Genomic DNA, 22,027 nt, shown 5'->3' with positions numbered 1-22,027 from the left:
CATGCCTGCACACTTGATCTTGAAAATTTTTATAATGAACTAGGGTAAGTGAATACTCTAGTTTTGAGCTAACTTTTTAAAAGATGCATTCAGTTTAATTCTTTTTCTCTCTTATAGGTATGAGCCATGCAATGGGAGGGAGAGGAGGAATAAATAGAGGAAATATTAATTAAGTGTTCTATAAACTATAATAACTGTGAATAAGCTAGTCAAATCTGTTTTAGTGTAATGATTGTCGAGTTGAAAAACATTTTTGTATTTAAATTGGTATGCTTATATCAACATTCTTTATTAATAAAATGTGTTTCAGTGTCAAAATTTATCATTCTTTTCTTCATTTTAGTTAGTCGATTCTTCCTTTGCCCATCAGTCTAAGGACAGTTGTACCAGACATTAGATAAGGTCTGTCCAGAACGAGTAGTAATGCCTCTTGCTGTTCTAGTTGGCACATCGATGTTATAGTATTGATCTAAACAGAAGAGAAGTCACTTTTTCAATTAAAAAGAAACAAAACACTTGAACTTAAAAATAGTTTATATTTATTATTATACTCAAAGACAGTATTTATCATTTTAATATCAGAAATGTATTAATTAATTTGAACTTTCTGACAAAGAGAAAAACAATTGCCTTGACTGACCTTTCACCATCTTTCAATAAAATTAGGTTTAACTCTGCTTTTTCAAAGTAAGAATTTGAGAAAACCAAATTAGTTTAAAAAATAATTCATTTGGGTTTTATTCTTTTTGGGGGGGGGTTATTCTTTAAAAAAATACATTCTGATGACATTTATATAGGCAGAAGAACTTATATTTTTATGGATTTTTCAAGGAAAAATATCCCAGGTAATATAATTTTGTTAATAAAATTAGTTTCTCAACAACTTCTTTCTGATCTTACAGACTGTGTAATGATGTAAATCAGTACAGCTTCGTGGCAAACAAGACCTCTGTTAAATGCCACAGATAATAGAAGTAAAATATTGTTTTCAGTAGCGGTTTTATTCAATTAATTGGATGTTTCTTCGTAATAGGCTTTAATCTCATGAATGATAGGGCAGAAATGAATTGCAATCCATTCAATTTAATTGAAAGTAAAGCAAAAATCTAAACTTTCTCTTCAGAATAATTAGAATAAGTGATGTAATTTAATTTCTCACCTTCAGTCACCATTGAACACTTGTTTTTGCTTTGAATTTATTCATGTTTCAGAGATTAGATACCATCTTCAGAAAGCTATTAAGATTTTACTTAATAACTTACCTTTAGAAAAGGCATAGTAATCGTAGCCATCAGGTTTTCTGATGTTGGGCAGTGATATAGCTGAAGTAACCACATTTGGAAGTCCTCTCCACAGTGTACTCACTTTAACTTCATTATGGAGGAAACCTGCAGATGACACTTTAAAGGTATCAGATTGAAAGGCAATGTACTGTATTGGAAAAAGCAGCTGTGCGAGTCAAACAGACCTGGGTTTTAATCCCAGTTTGGTCACTCAGTAGCTCTATTACCTTGGGTGAATTAACTTCAATGCCTCAGCTTTTGCTATCTCTGATATGGTACAAATATCTACCTTTTAGGACTGTTTTAAGGATTACAAATTTGGATTTAATGTTCTTGGTTAATGGTATTATAATTAACAAGCCTGAATAAATTGCCTTTCTTAGCCACAAAGAAAAAAGTATTGATCTTTGGTCATTCATTGAAGCAAATTGATGTTTTGCATCAATTTATTATTATTAGAATAATAATAAGTATTAGGGTTATATGGTCAGAATTTATATTTAATAAGCCATACTCTGTAAGAAACTATTACATCTACTTCATGTGTAAGAATTTTTAACACAGTAAAAAATATTACCTTTGTCTTGATAAGTGACTCTGATGGGTGAATAGTGAATTCTGATGGTGTATGTTTGAGAAGGCTCTGTAGCACGTTCAGATCGACGTGTCCTAATCTGTGTCGTTTCTCCATACACTGGATAACTTATAGCAGGCTTTCTTCTAGTACACTTTTGGGTGGGTTCCTGTTTATAAGTATACTGCTGAATGCTGCCACCTATGATGAATTAGAAAATCACGTACAATATGAAAATTAATTTTAATTCCCCAAAGAGATGGAAAAGAGCTTTTACAAGGTAGAGGAAACAGTGTTTTTCATAAAGTATGTCCAGACATTAATAATGGTTATTAGTCAAGGTATTATAAAAATAATTACTAAATCTCGAAGTACTTGTGAATAAAGCCAACAAATTGCAGTTATATATTTAACTTTGAAAATAAATGACATTCTTTATATCAATGTCCTGAAAACTCATGAAGTTGTGATTTGCATGTTGAGAGAGCTAAATACTTCTTACTGCCCTTTTTATTTTTTAATTGAAAATACTTGATTCTAGCCATTAAAGATATCTTTTGACAGTAAACCCTATAATAAATGGAAATATTGAATAAAATTTTCCTGGCAGATCACTCCTTAAAAGTTTTTTTAATTTTGTCAATTATGTAACACATACCTCTCTTGAAAAAATACACAGATTCAGGTCTGTTCTTGTATTTAGCTATTGTGAGAGCTGCCACTATTTTTCCATTTAGTCCTCCAAATCCTTTGGAAATTAGTTTGGGATACCCTGCATCTTTTATATCATTGGTGAAACGCCAGTACTGAGAATCCTGGTAATTAAAAAGAGGAAATGATGTGAACAGCTTTTTTAAAAGGTTAAAAAGGAAAAAAAAGGTTAGGAACTCATTCTTAGATTTAAGTATAGGGAGAAAGTTTTAACTTAGTTAAGTATTTGAATAAGTTGACAATGTTACCAAATTGAGTGTTAACTATTTATTAAATTTTAATGATAGTTTATTAAAATATGGAGACCCTTCTGAAGTGGAGGTTAAATTGTCATAATAAAGAATAACTATTTGCTGATTTCTCTCACAAAGATATTTTTCTTACCTTAAAGAAGAAAGTTTTTCCTTCACAGTTGCATCTAGTAAAAACAGTATCAATGGGGGAGGGAATGCCCCAAACTTCAGTAATTCTACGAGGTGGAGATGGTGGACTGAATGCATTTAGCATCCAGAAATAATGACCTAAAATTGAAAGTGATGATCAGCCTACAAACTGAATCCCAGAAGAAATCAAAATGAAATCTTTTAAAAACAGTTTATCATAAAGAAGCAGATTGAATGTGTTAACAAGCATTCTATGATGTTTAATCAGAATTTTTAGTACTAATACAGAAGGTAGTATTTGAACATTTCTGAGAGTAGATATTTCTCAAGTCTGAAATTTAGCATAACTTAAAATATTTTAGTTTCCCAGCTTCTCTAGGAAGAGCCTTCTGGCTTTGTGATTTACAGAAAATGACTTATCTCTCATTTTCTTTACCTGTTAGCATTAAGGAGTTATAATTAAATAACTTTATTTTGTTTGTTACTTTACTATGTCCAGTTTTGTTAATCCAATATTTTGGTATTTACCCTCAGGTCCTTATAATACTGTGTGAGGTAAGTTCATCAATCAGGTTTCCCTCCAGGAAGCTCAGCCCAAACTTGTACTCTCCCATGACTCTTGCTCTCATAAGCACCAAGAAAAAAACAAGGGGCAGAAAAAGAAATGTGTGCAAAACTCACCTCGAAATACAACTAATGTCCCATTGCGCAAAGTAGTCAGTCCATCTACCGGCTTACCGTTGCATAAATTAGTCTCATCTAAAACAAATTAACACAAATTAAGCCAATATAAAAATGAGAAAAGTGTTCCGTTCTTTTCAAAATAGAACCCACTGGGTTCTATTTCCTCTGTTCGCCCTTTCCTAAGCTCTTGAAGAGTATAATTTGAGGTACATGTATTTCAGAGGTGAAAAAGTGATATATTTCATAGTTGTTTTACTTAAAGGTGATATTATTCAAAAGTGTTATATAAAAATAAATTATGAACTGGAATGGGTAAGGGTACCTGATCTTCTAAATTAGACAAGTATTGGATACTCGATCTCAACGTGAAATTCTGTTTCTCAATTCTGATTGCCCTGTGGAATTGGTTTGGAAAACAATATTGCAGATTTTTGCAATCCTAGGTTATTACTTGATTTTCCAAATAACAAAATAAACTTACTGTGATTACCCCTCTGCTTACCTGTAGAGAAGATGTAAAACTTCACAAGTTCAGGGTTCTAAATAATATATATCAATAGAATAATACTAAATCAGGGCATCCTGGTTCAGAAAGATTTAAGTTAACATTGTCAATTTTAAACATGAAAGTAACTGATTCATATTACCTGAAAACACGGGGTTGATGCCAATGCCTTGACTGGGTCCTCTCCCTATGAAATCAGTGCCTGGAATAACTATAGGAGTTAACACAGGGGGCCTAGGAATCATCATCTGAGGTTTTTCTCCTTCAGTAGCATCTGCATCTTCATTCTTTGGATTTACTTCGATTATTTCTGAGTTGGGAGTTTGGTTAGGGCTGGTGGTGGTTTGGAGCTTGGCTTCTGCTAAAGAGGTAGGGTTTGATTTAGGCATTGCTGATGTCATCTTTGGGGGAGTTGGTGTAGTCTTCGGTTTTCTCACTTTAGGTGTTTTTGTCTTTTTGGTACAAGTGAGCTTTTTGGGTGCTTTGGTTGGTTTTTGGGGTTTAGGAGTTGTCACTTGAGCGTTAGTAGCTGTACCTTTTGGTATAGCTGTTGTTGGTTCAGGTTTGCTTGTAGTCTCTTCAGTTGTCTTTTTTGTTGCTGTCATTACTTTGGGTGCAAGAGTTGTTGCTTTAAGAGTAATTTTGGATGATGCCATGGTATCAGTTGTGTCTTGTTCTGTGGCCTTGTCTTTAGCTGTTGTAGTCATTTCAGGTTTGGTCACTTTAGGAGCCTTGGTTGTAGGTACAGCAGGCTCCTTGGGACTGTTTTCAAGAGTCTTTGGTGTGGGTTCTACAGGAAACTCAGGAGTTGATTCAACAGGGCCCTTAGGAGTAGTGGGAGGCTCCATGGTGATAGTTGAAGGAGAGGCCTCTGAGGTGGTTGGAGCAGGTGTATTAGGAGAACTTGGAGTAGATTCCTTGGGGGTGGCAGAAGCTGGCTCCTTGGGGGTGGTGGGAGCAGGCACCTTGGTGGTGGTGGGAGCTGGCTCTTTGGTGTTGATGGGTGTAGATTCCTTGGTGGTGGGAGCTTGCTCCTTGGTGGTGGTGGGAGCAGGCACCTTGGTGGTGGTGGGAGCTGGCTCTTTGGTGGTGATGGGTGTAGATTCCTTGGTGGTGGGAGCTAGCTCTTTGGGGGTGGTGGGAGCTTGCTCCTTGGTGGTGGTGGGAGCTGGCTCTTTCGTGGTGATGGGTGTAGATTCCTTGGTGGTGGGAGCTGGCTCCCTGGGGGTGGTGGGAGCTGGCTCTTTGGTGGTGGTGGGTGTAGATTCCTTGGTGGTGGGAGCTGGTTCCTTGGTGGTGGTGGGTGTAGATGCCTTGGTGGTGGGAGCGGGCTTCTTGGTGGTGGTGGGTGTAGATGCCTTGGTGGTGGGAGCTGGCTCCTTGGTGGTGGTGGGTGTAGATTCCTTGGTGGTGGGATCTGGCTCTTTGGGAGAGGTGAGAGCAGGGGATTTGCTTATAGTTTCAGCTTTGAGTGTAGATGTAGCAGGAACTTCAGATGTGGGTGCAAAGTCTTTAGTAGATGTTTTCTCTGCATTTTGTGTCTCTTTAGCTGAAGTAGTCTTCTCTTTTGCAGTAGTTGAAGTCTGTTTATTTGTTGTAGAAGTCTCTTTAGTTTCATCTGTTGTCTCCTTATTGGCTGTCAAAGGCGTCTCTTTAGTTGTGTCAGAATTAGGTGGAATACTGGGTTTAGAAAGTATTGGTTTTACTATTGTAATCTTGGGAGTTGTGGTAAATTTATTATGTTGAGTGGTGGGAATGTTAGGAGTTGGGGTGAGCTTGAAATCACCATTGTCCGGTCCACTTCCAGCTTCATCTATTACTGGTGGTTCTGGGGTAGGTTTCGTTTTAGGGGTTCTTTTCTTCTTGTTTTCTTTTGCTAGTGAAAAAAATATACGTCTTTTATTTTTGTATAGTTTTTTTTCTTTAATACTGACATAAAGATGCCATCCTTATCACTGACTAGCTGTGTTGTCTCTAGGCAAATTGCTAATTTCTAACATGTCTGTTAATTTACTGTAAAATGATAAATGCTCAACCTATCTTATTGGGCTATTTTAGGGAATGAATGGGATAAGGGGTGAAAAACACAAGTAAAACTCAATAGAATATATGGAAGCAAGTGGCAACTTTGAAATGATCAATATGATCAATAACACTAATTCTACTCTTTATGTCAGTGTTCTTTGCCTGTCACTTTCTCAACTCTTCTTATTCCTTATTGCTTGGTGCCACTTCCTTCCTACTGGAAACCTAGTTCCAACATCTTTTAGACTCACTGCACCAATTCCCTCAGAGGCCTCTATAACTACATCCAGGGAATCTGTTCCAGTCACCCCCATGGTTCCTGCTTAGGCCTGTTTCTGTGCACATGGCTTTTAACTGCTTTCTTTCCTCTACCTGGATAAACTCAGCAGTCTCGGGATACAGAGAGGAGATTAGGATGCCATGGCAGCAAAAGGACCCTGTTTAACAGGATTTCCCCTAGCAGCTACCCCATAGGTGACATACAGAGCCCAAGAGGCACATCACTGAGATGAGCTCCGTTTAGCAAACACTTCTATTGTGTGCAAGACTCTCTGGATAACTCAAAGATTAAATATCTGGCTATTCAGCTGGAAAGAAGGCTTCAGGGAAATAACCACCCAGGAAATGAGTTCTTCAAAACTCCAGTATCCAAAATCCAGTATTTCCTGGAGAATGAGAATGTACTTTAGAAATCCAGGAAATAATAAAAAAGCAGAAAAAAGGGAATCTCTTTTTAGGAGGTAATAGCAAATTCTGTAGTTTCTCTACTACAGAAAAATTAGCCAGATATGACAGATAATTTATTAGGAAAATAATAAAGAGGATCTGTAAAATGTGGATAATAATATTGCCTTTCTCAGAAAGGTATGAGAATTTAATGGATTAGCATTTTAAAATACTTAAGGAAGTATATAAAAGTTAAATAAAATAAATCTGGGGAAGGAGAAATGAAAAGACAAGATAGAGGAAAGAGAAGAAAGCGATGATATCAGGTAGACAGGACTTGAAATAGAAAACTTAATAGTCATCTCTGGTGCCATCCTGTGGTTCTACAGTTGCTTCTATAGTATCTTCTTCCTTTGCTTTATAGAGTGGTTTCCTAGCTGCTTGGCACTAATTTCCTATAGGAAATTTTCACTGGTATCTTCTAAAGTAATTTTTATGAAGTTACATACCCCCCCAAATATTGAAATGTCCTCAAATCATTCTACCCACACGCCTTACTTTTAGGTCATTATTGTTAACATGGCATTGATATAGTCACTGATCTTTATCAATGCTCAAACCTTTGGGTTTCTTCTTTAACTCTATTAGCAGCTGAATTTTTGGAAAACTTGATTTTCCGAAAAGTTGAGGAAGACTTGATTTTCAGAAACAGAATGTTCTATAAATAAAAAGTTGATCACACCAACTGTGATTTAAAGCAAAAAAGAACTGCCAGTTCAAATACAACAAAAAATGCTATTTATTGATCTACAAATGTCTGTGTTCTGCTTTTGTTTTATCAGTACTATGAGCAACAGCTCTTGTAAATGTCAGTTAAAAGCAAGGCACCTGAGCTTGTCACAGATAACTAGCGGTATAACTATATAACTTTCTCTCAACTTCCCCATATCTTACAGAATCAAATTGTTCTGCAAACAAAATCATGGCTTTTTTTTTTTTTGTTTCTTTTTAAACAGTAAGACTTGTTTCTTCTGATTATTTTAACCTAGTCCCATACTGAGTTTGGTAAATAAGGAAAATAAATAACTGAGCATTTATACTTTGGCTTAAACTCTGCCCTAAAACAGGCAGTGTGATGAGCCTTTAATGACTCAGAAGATCACCCTGTACTATGAGGAGTCTTATAAAAGTCCACCTACAGGTTATTTCATCTCAGAAACCTCCTTTTTTTACATCTGTCATCTTCCTACCTTCTGTTATTTCCTCTGATTCTATAACTTTCTTAGTCTTCTTGCTTGATGATTTGGGTGAACGTTTGGTTGTTGATTTGATGGTCTGAGTTGTTCCTGGAGGTGGAGGTGCAGACTTTGAAGGTGGTGGTGATGCAGGACTGTGCACTGAGACCAAGCAAGATGGGTCAGTTAACTTCTTGTTCATATTCATCAGCAACTCTAACTGAAAGGTACTGATGCATCTGGCTTCAAGAGTAAATGCTGGTGAAAACCTGTATAGGCAGGCTCTTGGCCCAACACCAACTACTCCAAGCTATCTGAAGATGCATTGCTACAAAAAAAAAAAATTGGTTCTCAAATTGTAAATTATGATGGGGAGCAAAGGCTCAGGAGTCAGAAGACTTCTAGTTCTAGACCTACAAGGGTCTATCGTGACCTTGGGCAAATGGGCAAACCCTCCTGAACCCCTCTTGCCTGCAAACAGAGGTGTTTCTTCTAGATGATTTCTGAAGGTATTTGCCTGCCTAAAAAATATGAGCTCTATACTTTGTGCCAGCCTCCTGTGATATCAAAATAATCACTGCATGTGGTTGACAGATGTTTGTGCTCTCGAGAAGATAAATATAAAAATTACATTTTCCTGTTTTCATATTCATTTAAATCAAATGATACCAATTTACGTTTCTTTTTTTCTTTTTGTTAATTACAAAAGTTCTACATAAATATTAACTCATGGAAGAATTTCACACATTCACATTATGCTTTCCTCAAAATGTATTGCCCTTCTCCAAGATAAACAGCTTAGTGGTTTGATGTGTATCTTTTTAACCTACATGGAACATGTTTTGACCATTAGGAACCAGAAGAAAAGAAGGACTTCTGAAAGATAAGAAGGCAGAGAACGGGGTAGGGGGAAGCACTCTGGGTAGAGGACAGTGGTGATAAATCCTCCTGCTCTTACCAAACTTCTCCTCAGAACTCTGTTTTTGCAATCTGCATGAACTGACCACCATACCTTTCCCTCTTTCTCCTCCCACCCCACAAAAACACCAGGTACCTCAACTCAAGAAACAGTTTTATCACATTCTAACTAGTGATCTTGAGCAAACTATTTAACTTCTTGGATTGTTTTCTCACCCATATTCAGAGGCACTTGACTGCTTCAATTCTTGAAGTGTTATGACTTTGAGATATATAGATGCCTACAACTGGTATCTATAGCAATCTTAAGTACGTGTTCCCTGGTGGCACAGTGGTAAAGAATCCGCCTGCCAATGCAGGGGACATGGGATGGAGCCCTGGTCCGGGAAGAACCCACATGCTGTGGAGCAACTAAGCCCATGCGACACGACTACTGAGCCCACGTTCCACAACTGCTGAAGCCCACACACCTAGAGCCTGTGCTCTGCAACAAGAGAAGCCACTGCAATGAGAAGCCCACTCACTGACACAAAGAGCAGCCCCTGCTCACCACAACTGGAGAAAGCCCGCATGCAGCAAAGAAGACCCAACACAGCCAAAAATAAATTAATTAATTTAAAAAAAAAAAAAGACTAAGGGGTGAGATGCAAGATAGTTTGATTGCTACTTTTTTTTAATGAAATACTAAGAACTACAATCCTGCAGCCTGTGGAACAAAAACCACATTCACAGAAGGATAGACCAGATGAAAAGTCAGAGGGCTATGTACCAGATGAAGGAAAAAGATAAAACCCCAGAAAAACTAAATGAAGTGGACATAGGCAAACTTCCAGAAAAAGAATTCAGAATAATGATAGTGAAGATGATCCAGGACCTCGGAAAAAGAATGGAGGCAAAGATCGAGAACATGCAAGAAATGTTTAACAAAGACCTAGAAGAATTAAAGAGCAAACAAACAGAGATAATACAATAACTGAAATGAAAACTACACCAGAAGAAATCAATAGCAGAATAACTGACGCAGAAGAATGGAAAAGTGACCTGGAAGCCAGAATGGTGGAATTCACTGCTGCGGAACAGAATAAAGAAAAAAGAATGAAAAGAAATGAAGACAGCCTAAGAGACCTCTGGGACAACATTAAATGCAACAGCATTCGCATTATAGGGGTCCCAGAAGGAGAAGAGAGAGAGAAAGGACTGGAGAAAATATGTGAAGAGATTATAGTCGAAAACTTCCCTAACATGGGAAAGGAAATAGCCACCCAAGTCCAGGAAGCACAGAGTCCCATAGAGGAGAAACACACCGAAACACATAATAATCAAACTGGCAAAAATTAAAGACAAAGAAAAAGTATTGAAAGCAGCGAGGGAAAAACAACAAATAACATACAAGGGAACTCCCATAAGGTTAACAGCTGATTTCTCAGCAGAAACTGTACAAGCCAGAAGGGAGTGGCATGATATACTTCAAGTGATGAAAGGGAAAAACCTACAAGCAAGATTACTCTAGCCGGCAAGGATCACATTCAGATTTGATGGAGAAATCAAAAGCTTTACAGACACACAAAAGCTAAGAGAATTCACCGCCACCAAACCAGCTCTACAACAAATGCTAAAGGAACTTTTCTAAGTGGGAAACACAACAGAAGAAGGGACCTACAAAAACAAACCCAAAACAATTAAGAAAACGGTCATAAGAGCACACATATCGATAATTACCTTAAACGTGAATGGATTAAATGCTCCAACCAAAAGACACAGGCTTGCTGAATGGATACAAAAACAAGACCCATATATATGCTGTCTACAAGAGACCCATTTCAGACCTAGGGACACATACAGACTGAGTGTGAGGGGATAGAAAAAGATATTCCATGCAAATGGAAATCAAAAGAAAGCTGGAGTAGCTATACTCATATCAGATAAAATAGACTTTAAAATAAAAAAATGCTACAAGAGACAAGGAAGGACACTACATAATGATCAAGGGATCAATCCAAGAAGAAGATAAAACAATTATAAATATATATGCACCCAATATAAGAGCACCTCAATACATAAGGCAACTGCTAACAGCTATGAAAGAGGAAATCAACAGTAACACAATAACAGTGGGGGATGTTAACACCTCACTTACACCAATGGACAGATCATCCAAAATGAAAATGAATAAGGAAAGAGACGCTTTAAATGACACAATAGACCAGATAGATATAATTGATGTTTATAGGACATTCCATCCAAAAACAGCAGATTACACGTTCTTCTCAAGTGTGCATGGAACATTCTCCAGGATAGATCACATCTTGGGTAACAAATCAAGCCTCAGTAAATTTAAGAAAATTGACATCATATCAAGCATCTTTTCTGACCACAACGCTATGAGATTAGAAATCAATTACAGGAGAAAAAACGTAAAAAACACGAACACATGGAGGCTACACAATGTGTTACTAAACAACCAAGAGATCACTGAAGAAATCAAAAAGGATATCAAAAAATACCTAGAGACAAATGACAATGAAAACACGATGATCCAAAACCTATGGGATGCAGCAAAAGCAGTTCTAAGAGGGAAGTTTATAGCTATACAAGCCTACCTTGAGAAACAAGAAAAATCTCAAATAAACAATCTAACCTTACACCTAAAGGAACTAGAGAAAGAAGAACAAACAAAAGCCAAAGTTAGTAGAAGGAAAGAAATCATAAAGATCAGAGCAGAAATAAATGAAATAGAAACAAAGAAAAAAATAACAAAGATAAAAAAAACTAAAAGCTGGTTCTTTGAAAAGATAAACAAAATTGATCAACCATTAACCAGACTCATCAAGAAAAAGAGGGAGAGGACCCAAATCAATAAAATAAGCAAGGAAAAAGGAGAAGTTACAACAGACACCGCAGAAATACAAAGCATCCTAAGAGACTACTACAAGCAACTCTATGCCAATAAAATGGACAACCTGGAAGAAATGGACAAATTCTTAGAAAGCCATAACCTTCCAAGACTGAACCAGGAAGAAATAGAAAATATGAACAGCCCAATCACAAACAGTGATTAAAATTCTTGAAACAGTGATTAAAATTCTTCCAACAAACAAAAGTCCAGGACCAGATGGCTTCACAGGGGAATTCTATCAAACATTTAGAGAAGAGCTAACACCCAACCTTCTCAAACTCTTCCAAAAAATTGCAGAGGAAGGAACACTCCCAAACTCATTCTATGAGGCCACCATCACCCTGATACCAAAACCAGAAAAAGATACTACAAAAGAAGAAAATTACAGATCAATATCACTCATGAATATAGATGCAAAAATCCTCAACAAAATTCTAGCAAAGAGAATCCAGCAACACATTAAAAGGATCATACACCATGATCAAGTGGGATTTATCCCAGGGATGCAAGGATTCCTCAATATACGCAAATCAATCAATGCGATACACCATATTAACAAATTGAAGAATAAAAACCATATGATTATCTCAATAGATGCAGAAAAAGCTTTTGACAAAATTCAACACCAATTTATGATAAAAACTCTCCAGAAAGTGGGCATAGAGCGAACCTACCTCAACATAATAAAGGCCATGTACGACAAACCTACAGCAAACACCATTCTCAATGGTGATAAACTAAAAGAATTTCCTCTGAGATCAGGAACGTGACAAGGATATCCACTCTCACCACTATTATTCAACATAGGTTTGGAAGTCCTAGCCACGTCAATCAGAGAAGAAAAAGAAATAAAAGGAATACAAATTGGAAAAGAAGAAGTAAAACTGTCACTTTTTGCAGATGACATGATACTATACATAGAGAACTCTAAAAATGCCACCAGAAAACTACTACTAGAGCTAATCAATGAATTTGGTAAAGTTGCAGGATACAAAATTAATGCACAGAAATCTCTTGCTTTCCTATACATTAACAATGAAAACTGTGAAAGAGAAATTAAGAAAACACTCCCATTTACCATTGCAACAAAAAGAATAAAATACCTAGGAATAAACCTACCTAGGGAGACAAAAGTCCTGTATGCAGAAAACTATAAGACACATGTAAGAAATTAAAGATGATACCAGCAGATGGAGAGGTATACCATATTCTTGGATTGGAATAATCAATATTGTGAAAATGTCTATACTACCCAAAGCAATCTACTGATTCAATGCAATCCCTATCAAATTACCAATGGCATTTTTTACGGAACTAGAACAAAAAATCTTAAAATTTGTATGGAGACACAAAAGTCCCCGAATAGCCAAAGCAGTCTTGAGGGAAAATAATGGAGCTGGAGGAATCAGACTCCCTGACTTCAGACTATACTACAGAGCTACAGTAATCAAGACAGTATGGTACTGGCACAAAAACAGAAACATAGATCAATGGAACAAGATAGAAAGCCCAGAGGTAAACCCATGCACCTATGGTCAACTAATCTATGACAAAGCAGGCAAGGATATACAATGGAGAAAAGACAGTCTCTTCAATATGTGGTGCTGGGAAAACTGGACAACTACATGTAAAGGAATGAAATTAGAACACTCCCTAACACCATACACAAAAATAAACTCAAAATGGATTCGAGACCTAAATGTAAGACCAGACGGTATAAAACTCTTAGAGGAAAACATAGGAAGGGCACTCTTTGACATGAATCACAGCAAGATCTTTTTTGATCCACCTCCTAGAGTAATGGAAATAAAAACAAAAATAAACACATGGGAGCTAATGAAACTTCAAAGCTTTTGCACAGCAAAGGAAACCATAAACAAGACGAAAAGATAACCCTCAGAATGGGAGAAAATATTTGCAAACGAATCAATGGACAAAGGATTAATCTCCAAAATATATAAACAGCTCCTGCAGCTCAATATTAAAAAAACAAACAACCCAATCCAAAAATGGGCCGAAGACCTAAATAGATATTTCTCCAAAGAAGACATACAGATGGCCAAGAAGCACATGAAAAGCTGCTCAACATCATTAATTATTAGAGAAATACACATCAAAACTACATTGAGGTATCACCTCACACCAGTTAGAATGGGCATCATCAGAAAATCTACAAACAACAAATGCTGGAGAGGGTGTGGAGAAAACGGAACCCTCTTGCACTGTTGGTGGGAATGTAATTTGATACAGCCACTATGAAGAACAGTATGGAGGTTCCATAAAAAACTAAAAATAGAATTACCATATGATCCAGCAATCCCACTACTGGGCATACACCCAGAGAAAACCATAATTCAAAAAGACACATGCACCCCAATGTTCTTTGCAGCACCTTTTACAATAGCCAGGTCATGAAAGCAACCTAAATGCCCATTGACAGACGAATGGATAAAGAATTTGTGATACATATATACAATGGAATATTTCTCAGCCATAAAAAGGATCAAAATTGGGTCATTTGTAGAGACGTGGATGGATCTAGCGACTGTCATACAGAGTGAAGTAAGTCAGAAAGAGAAAAACAAATATCGTATATTAACACATATATGTGGAATCTAGAAAAATGGGACAAATAAACTGGTTTTCAGGGCAGAAATTGAGACACAGATGTAGAGAACAAACGTATGGACACGAAGGGGGGAAAGCTGCGGGGGGGGTGGTGGTGTGATGAATTGAGAGTTTGGGATTGACATATATACACTAATATGTATAAAATTGATGACTAATAAGAACCTGCTGTATAAAAAAATATGTAAAATAAAATTTAAAAGAAAATAAATAAAAATGAAGTACTGAAGATCTAGTTGATGCCTTCATTTTCAGTTGGACCCTGACTATCTCTGTGAATTCTGTAAATGATGCACTACCTTCATCAATTTTTTATCCTTGAGTTTTACAAAAACCTCAAGTAATCTGACCCACCACTTGGTAGCATAAACTATTGTCTTTATTAACATGTTCTCTCAATGCTTTGTCATTCTCTAACCATCTTCCCTCCCTATCCATCCTCTGCCCAAAATAAATTCTTAGTTTTTTTGTCTCACAGCCAAAACAACTATCAGAGTGATGAGTAAATATGGAACACTCATCTCATGTGTCCTTCTGAAAGCTGTAGGAACTCTGAACTCTGCGATTTTGATTACAGGGGGTTGTCTCCATTATTTTTGGAATGCTCTCCAATGAAAACATTGAAGAGTTAAGAAATATTCCTTAACTATGCTGATTAATAGTTTTCCACCCTATTTCTCCACTGTTTGAAAGAAGCAGAAGGTGCAGCCTTGTTTAAATAAAATAAGATTATGCAAGCAATGCTTATTTTCACTTTTACCCCCATAAATATTCTTGTTTTAACAGAGTAGGATTTAAGAACAAACATTTGGTAAAAGAAAGGAATTCATTATTTAAGTACATTGTTTAAAGTCCTTTTTTTTTTTTTTTTTTTTTTTGGTAAATCTGGAGGGTTTTATTATGGCCTCAAGAGTACTCCTTCAGGACCAAAACCAGAGAAGAGGATTTTAAAATGGAACTACCTATTTTTATTGACTCCTTCACACACAGGCATTTAGATAGAGACTACTGAGAGGACTGTAGAGATCAGAAGGGGAATACAATGGACAGTTAGCTTCTTGGTTTGCCTATCAACTTAGTGCTTTAAACTGACTCAAATTTACTAGTTCAAAGAAGCTGGACGTGTTGATTCTGTCCCCAAATATACACTCAAAAACATTGAGAGCAAAAGCACAGATAGCTCAAAGGACAGTTGACTTTGTGGGGTCATCACCATAGGATTAGACAAGAAATCATCAAATGAGCTGCTTACTGTTGATTTAACCTGAAATTGAACCACACCTGGAGGAGAAAATCATGTATACCCAGCCCCTATCCTCTCCATTACTCAACCTGCAATCACTTGCACTCCTGGAGCCTGGCTGAGCCAGGGAGTGCTTTAGAAGAAGCATTCCTTCTTTAATTCATCTTGGTGAAACAAAATTAATATGAAATAGCGTATATGTTAGTAAAATCACGACCTGAGTTGTACCGCATGTTAAGACATTATCTGTGAAGCTAAGACAGGTGCACAGATCTGGCTGTACTGAGAGGCAATGATTGGTACTGAGATGCTTACCTTTTTCACAAAAACTGTCATAATCGGAACAACACTTGCCGTACTTCTTACATTCTGAGTCACAGTCACACGCCCTCCCTCTTGAAAAGGACTCGAAGCAGCGGCCTTTACAGGAAAACTCTACCCAGAGCAAAACAAAACATTATGGATTATTGGTTACACAATCAGTCATGCCCATGTACTGATAGCCATTTCCCACCCTATAGCTGACTAGAGTTCCAAAAGTGCATAGCTAAGTCTTTTATTTGGAATTTGGAAGATAGGTGGTTTCCCAAGTGGAGACAGCCCTGGTCAAGAAAGAAATATGGTGACTAAGGAAAATTTTCTTGCCCTTCAAGGCTCCAAGAGACAGCCCAATGCTGTCTGAGTCATTTCATGTATGGACAGTGGAAAATTGGGAAATGCCTAAAGAGGTAAGTACACTTCATATGAATTCCCACCATTCTCTCCTTTTGATACTGCTACTTTTTAAGTAGATTTTTGTCAATTGAACATGCATATTCTACAACAATATATTCTAAAGAGCTGGCTTAATATAAATAGTCACTCTTTAGGCTCAAAAATCATTTATAATACAGAAATCTTTGTGATGACAAACTGGGTATGGTGTAGAGTTGAAAGATTTCAGCCTAATCCCATGATATGGACTATATAAGAAGCCTGCTCACTTCCAAAAAAGCCTTGGTTAAAGCCATGATGATTTACCCAGGCCTATTTGAAATAATTTCCTTACTCAACAAACAAATTGTACAACAATATATTTATCAACTTCACATGCAAATTCTGAAGCAAATATAACTTTGAGCCACTTTTAATTATAACTTTCATAAATTAAATATGAAATATTTGCACATTAACAAGAAAGTGGTTCAAAGTATGTTTAAATGAAATATCATAATTTAAAATTCATACCCTTTGGGATGTAACTGAAATTCATCATTATACATTCATTATTAAAAACTTTTAAAGTGTCTTTTTCAGGTAATTTAGAAACATATTAATAACAAAAAGTTAAACAGCAAGATTATTTTATGTCCATGAATTTTTTGATGAAGCTATTCAAGGGCTCCATCCCTAAGCAATTACCTCTCTGGTTAATAGCAAAGAATTACTCATTACTATTTACTTAATGATTCCTGAGTCATAGTGTTGTCTCTATTTAAAACAAGACATGATACTTGGCACTAGTCAGTAACCTTGTGCAAGTGACAGACTTCCAGGCTCCCCTTAACCTCCCCCAGTGATCACAAGCTTTGACACCACCCTCAGGCACAGCACACTGCAGCATTTACACAAGGGAAGGGAAAGGCACTTCAGCACAGAGACGTGAAATAGTGTGACAACAGCATTGCAGGGGGTGCAAGGAGACTCTCACAGGACATGTGCTTGACAGAGGAGACACCAGCTCTCAGGACTTACCTACAGCGCAGACTTTCTTGAAGTCAGGGCAGCACTCCATGTAGTGTTGACAGTTATAATCACAGTTGCAGATGGCATCTCTAGAATACCCTTCCCCACATCTCCCTGCACAGCTTGATAAATCTAAAATTATACAATACTAGTGTAAACAGGGCCAAGCCACTTTGTAAAAAGGAAGAAATCTAGGGAGGAGGACAAAGCTGCTTGATGAGGCAGAATTTTATCAATTGGAAAGGTTGGGAATGATGGTTAGCAATGGGTCCAGGTGACTTTTGCCTGGTCTCCTAGGTGACCTTGATCATGCCATTTTATTCATTACTAGACTGAGAAGATAAATGCACTTTTGAAAATCAGGCTGAATAATGGCTTTGCACAAAAGAGGATGGTATTCCTGGAGGAGGGCTGGCAGCTACAGCTCTACTGATACTGCTACTAGGATGATGACTAGTTGCCATTTACCGAGGATCTCTGTGCTGGGCACTGAGTCATACATTATCTCTAATGCTTATGAAACGTTGCCAGGAGAGTATTAGTAGTCTCTTTTTTAGAGGTAAGAAAGCTGAAACACAGAAATTTTAATAACTTGCTCAAGGGCACCCAGCTACTTAATAACTCCAGTATATATGTATTACAGGTCAATTAACACCTATTAATCATTCATAGTGGACTTCCCTGGTGGCGCAGTGGTTAAGAATCCTCCTGCCAATGCAGGGGACATGGGTTTGAGCCCTGGTCTGGGAAGATCCCACATGCCTCGGAGCAACTAAGCCCGTGCGCCACAACTACTGAGCCTGCGCTCTAGAGCCTGCGAGGCACAACTACTGAAGCCTGCACACCTAGAGCCCGTGCTCTGCAACAAGAGAAGTCACCGCAATGAGAAGCCCGCGCACCGCAACCAAGAGTAGCCCCCACTCGACACAACTAGAGAAAGCCTGGGCACAGCAACAAAGACCCAACGCAGCCAAAAATAAAATAAATAAATTTTAAAAAATCATTCATAGTGACCTCTTTCACTCTTAGAAGTGTCTTGATTTGCATAGTGAATTATATGGTCATCCTAAGTAAACAGCCCACCTAGAATTTGAACTCTGATATATCTGATTCTGATACCCAAACTTGTCCTGATCACATTGCCTCTCATTTCTGATCATACGTTTACAGCAAGCTAGTCATGCCAGCACAAACTTTCCTAGGCCCCTGCTCCTCTCATGGGTGGGGATAACTGGGCGCTATAAGTGTTGGGGAAGTCAGATGCTTACGACCACCACTAAACAGAGTACCAAACAGGTGACTCTTGAAAAGCATCTGGACTTGAATAAAGGTCATGAACAGAGTTATTTTGGGTAAAACAAAACAAAAACAAAAGCATAATTATCCTTAAATATATTTTTTAAGCCATTTAGAAAACACCTTGAAAACCTCCCTGAAAGATAACCTCAGAAATGTAACAACTGAATCCATCTCTGGAATAGAAACTGGCAGGTGCAATGTCCTAAATCCATAGAGGAACGCAGAAGCACACTGAAAAATTACTCAAAATAATGAGTCCAGGAAAGTTAAAGTCTTAATATGCAAATAAAACAGTAAACATTAGGACAATTTTCAGAACTTTTTACATACACGTGCACAATACATACAAAAATGCATATCATATATAGTATATGTATATAAATACATATATATAAAGAAAAAAGAATGGGAAGAGGCTGAGAACGCAAGAAAAGCAGACAAGACAACATCAAAAGGTTATTCTTTTATAACTAGCAGATTTCTGAAATAGGAAGTCAATCATCTTTACAGGAAAATTTATTTCCATAGATTTAATGGCTGTCCTACTTTTATTGATGTTGATTTTAACAACTAATTTTAATTTCATTTATTTAAAGGAGAGTAAAACTGTTCTAGTGAACAGCCAATTGTATCACAGAGGAGAGGTAGCTTAGGAAATGCACCCAGTGTTATGAACCTTGTAATATTATTCTGAGAGAGCAGAGGGTTTGGATACACCCTGGTATTCGTCATTCCTGATTAAATATTTATATTTTCTTTCATGCGTTTTTCCACCTTATCTAAGTGATTCTGAAACTATGTCCATGGCAGGCAGCTATCTCACATGCTCAGGCTTATTTAATTATTTTACTGGAAATGTAAACAATGCCATAACAGTCATGCACCTTGATTTTTCTTCTCTCAGATTTTGCTTATCAGAGAAAAAGAAAAAAAGAAAAGGACATTGTAAAGCAACCATACTCCAATAAAAATTAATTTAAAAAAAAACAATAACTTGAACCAAAAAAAAATGAAAAGGAAACAAAAATCCAAAGCTTGGTGTTATTGTTAAGTAATTTATCTTGTGATGCTAGAGACTTCTGTTAAGGTGATTACACTGAATGTACCTTAAAATTCTCTAAAAATGAATAACAAGAACTGTTCATCCAGGACTAACTCTGTTTTTGGATGGCTGTGAATGGTTCAATATTATAATATAAAATGACATTCATACCTGTGTAAATTTATATCTGGATGAACAGTCCTTATAAGAAAGAAGGCGCATTTTCAAGATTAATAAAATGTCATTTGAAACATTGTAAATGTTCATTGTAATATATCGACATGATGCCATAATTTATTTGATGTAAAAGATTAAATTTCTTTGTAAACATGTAGGAAAAAATTATATGCTATATACATATTGTTCATTTCAGTTAATCTGATGATATTTTATCATTTCAGCATAGTTTTATTGTGTAAGTGTCTATATTTTTTTAAACCTTTGGGAGAACTATAGGAATAATTAGTACAAAAATTATTCCATTGAAAAGCTCAAAACTTCTTGAAAAACTTCATAATACAATATGCTTATAAATATGCTATATATTCTATACATAATTTTCAGGTTTTATTATGTATTAAACTCAAACAAATATACGTTTTTAGAAATCTATTTCTTTTGTTGTCATAAAAGTCAGAACTGAATGATTAGCAATAGTTGTTAAATGAAAGTATTTTTGATGGTTAAGTTACCTTGAGAAGAAACTTGCTGAATCAAGAAAACAGAAAGCAGCAACAAAAAGTAAATGGGAAGTATTTTCCTCTCCATAGTTGTTTTCGGGTACTGAACCCTTGCTGAAAAGAAAAAAGTATCAGAAAACTGCTCTTGAATCTCACCACTAATTTATGCCTGTGTTACATACAGTGTTTCAGTAATTTTTAAAATGCAATTTAATGATAAAAGCCATCTGATTCTTGAAATAAGACTTTTAAAGTAACCAGCCTTAATTCGTTGTAAATATTTGACCATTAGATTTAATCTTATGCAGAAAAAAAAAATCAGATCACCATCACAGTCATGTTACTGACGATTTTAATACTTTAGAATCTCCCCAAATAGAAAACAGACTTATCTCCAAACTCTATTCAAATTACAGCATGTACTTACAGTGCAGGGTTTAAATCCTATCTTGGGGGAAAAAAAATAATAATAACCAGCTTCAGTAAAATTTAATTTAACAAACAAGAGTTATTGTTCCAACTTTCCCTTAACTCTCAAAATAAATTTATCAGCTTCCAGCAGGTGTATTGCATAAATGTGATCTTTTCAAAACTTTCCAACCACTATCCTTATAAATCTTTTCAAACACCTTTAATAAGGTATATCCCTATTGAACTGAAAACACATTTAATTCCATGAAGCAAGTTAACTTTGACACTTACCCGTAAAAGGAGAGATGAATTTCTCCAATGTCCTGGAAGTCTTATATATCAGGGCAAATACATTGGGATGAACCAATTAGTCCAAAGGTTAGACAAAATCAACAGTGACAACCTATGAAATCAAACTTTCCTCATTTATTGGAAGAGGTCCCAGACGACTAGACTTAGGCAACATCTGAAAAACACTTCCATTAAGAAAAATGACTACTACAAATAAATTTAGATTTATTGGCCCAAACACACTTCTAATTTCTAAGTGAAGTGAACAAATTGTTCTGAGATGGTAAATTGCTCTGGCAGGCTTTGACTAGTGCAGCAACTTTAAAATAGTCAAATGCTGGTGTCATTTCTTTCTTTCTTTCTTTTTTCCCCCAGTGAATCCAGCAAAGAGTGATTTTGAAATTTACCTAGTGTCAGTTTGTGGCATAAATTTTCTGAACTTATACTATTAATTCTAATGTACGTTTCTTGAGTATTTTCATTTTCACTGAGCGCAAAAAATATGCTTTCGATTCTACCTATTGGTAGATGATGTACACTGTGGATTTTATAACTTCCTTTACTATGTAAAAACCTGCTTAAAAATCGCATTGATATCTCCCTTAGCCCCTTCATTTAAGCCCAGCATTGTTTGGAAAAGGTCTTTTTACTTACTAATTAACTTCCTTGCCACAGAGAAAATGTGAACCGTCAACCTTGCTGGGCTGGGTCAACTAGCTCAAAGTTTTACCCAGTTTGATATGCAGCGTTCCTGTTCAAGTCCTATCTACCTCCATAAGACCCAGTTTATGTCCTAGCACCCCCCAAAAACTTGTCAGATCAATCCAA

General features: G+C 36.5%; 2 protein-coding genes across 13 annotated transcripts in view; one reads left to right on the top strand and one right to left on the bottom strand.

The window, feature by feature from the left end:
• The window catches only part of TPR (translocated promoter region, nuclear basket protein), a 65,239-nt gene extending 64,921 nt beyond the window's left edge, over positions 1 to 318 (top strand). For all 3 annotated transcript variants that reach the window (XM_082650494.1, XM_082650493.1, XM_082650492.1), the window contains exon 51: positions 118 to 318. In XM_082650494.1, coding sequence (XP_082506620.1) covers positions 118 to 173 — 56 coding nt within the window. In that variant the 3' untranslated portion in view covers positions 174 to 318. The remainder of the gene's footprint in view (positions 1 to 117) is intronic.
• On the bottom strand, positions 269 to 21,272 carry PRG4 (proteoglycan 4). Of its 10 annotated transcripts, none has more exons than XM_082650527.1 (12): positions 21,200 to 21,272; positions 20,510 to 20,611; positions 17,486 to 17,608; positions 16,067 to 16,186; positions 8,082 to 8,228; positions 4,283 to 6,016; positions 3,633 to 3,710; positions 2,953 to 3,089; positions 2,516 to 2,672; positions 1,861 to 2,058; positions 1,263 to 1,400; positions 269 to 469 (listed from the first exon to the last, which is right to left on the bottom strand). In XM_082650527.1, exons 2-12 carry the CDS (start codon positions 20,583 to 20,585, stop codon positions 372 to 374), a joined length of 3,006 nt encoding a protein of 1,001 aa, XP_082506653.1. In that variant the 5' UTR covers positions 20,586 to 20,611; positions 21,200 to 21,272; the 3' UTR covers positions 269 to 371. The 10 variants fall into 10 exon arrangements, with proteins under 10 accessions (XP_082506653.1, XP_082506655.1, XP_082506656.1 ...); XM_082650529.1 differs by having other exon boundaries at positions 4,283 to 6,010; XM_082650530.1 differs by having other exon boundaries at positions 1,263 to 1,388; positions 21,200 to 21,270.
• Between the last annotated feature and the right edge of the window lie 755 nt (positions 21,273 to 22,027).

Source organism: Grampus griseus, assembly GCF_964374135.1.
Source record: "Grampus griseus genome assembly, chromosome: 1".
NCBI lineage: Eukaryota > Metazoa > Chordata > Mammalia > Artiodactyla > Delphinidae > Grampus > Grampus griseus.
This window is presented reverse-complemented; position numbering and strand designations above follow the sequence as displayed.

Excerpts from the sequence above, each read along its gene's own strand:
- PRG4 (XM_082650527.1), bottom strand. The coding sequence starts at position 20,585 with ATGGAGAGGAAAATACTTCCCATTTACTTTTTGTTGCTGCTTTCTGTT. Across the intron at positions 17,609-20,509 it reads TCAGCAAGTTTCTTCTCAAG|ATTTATCAAGCTGTGCAGGG; the intron begins GTAACTTAACCA and ends GTATAATTTTAG. Across the intron at positions 1,401-1,860 it reads AGTCACTTATCAAGACAAAG|TGTCATCTGCAGGTTTCCTC; the intron begins GTAATATTTTTT and ends ATACCTTTAAAG.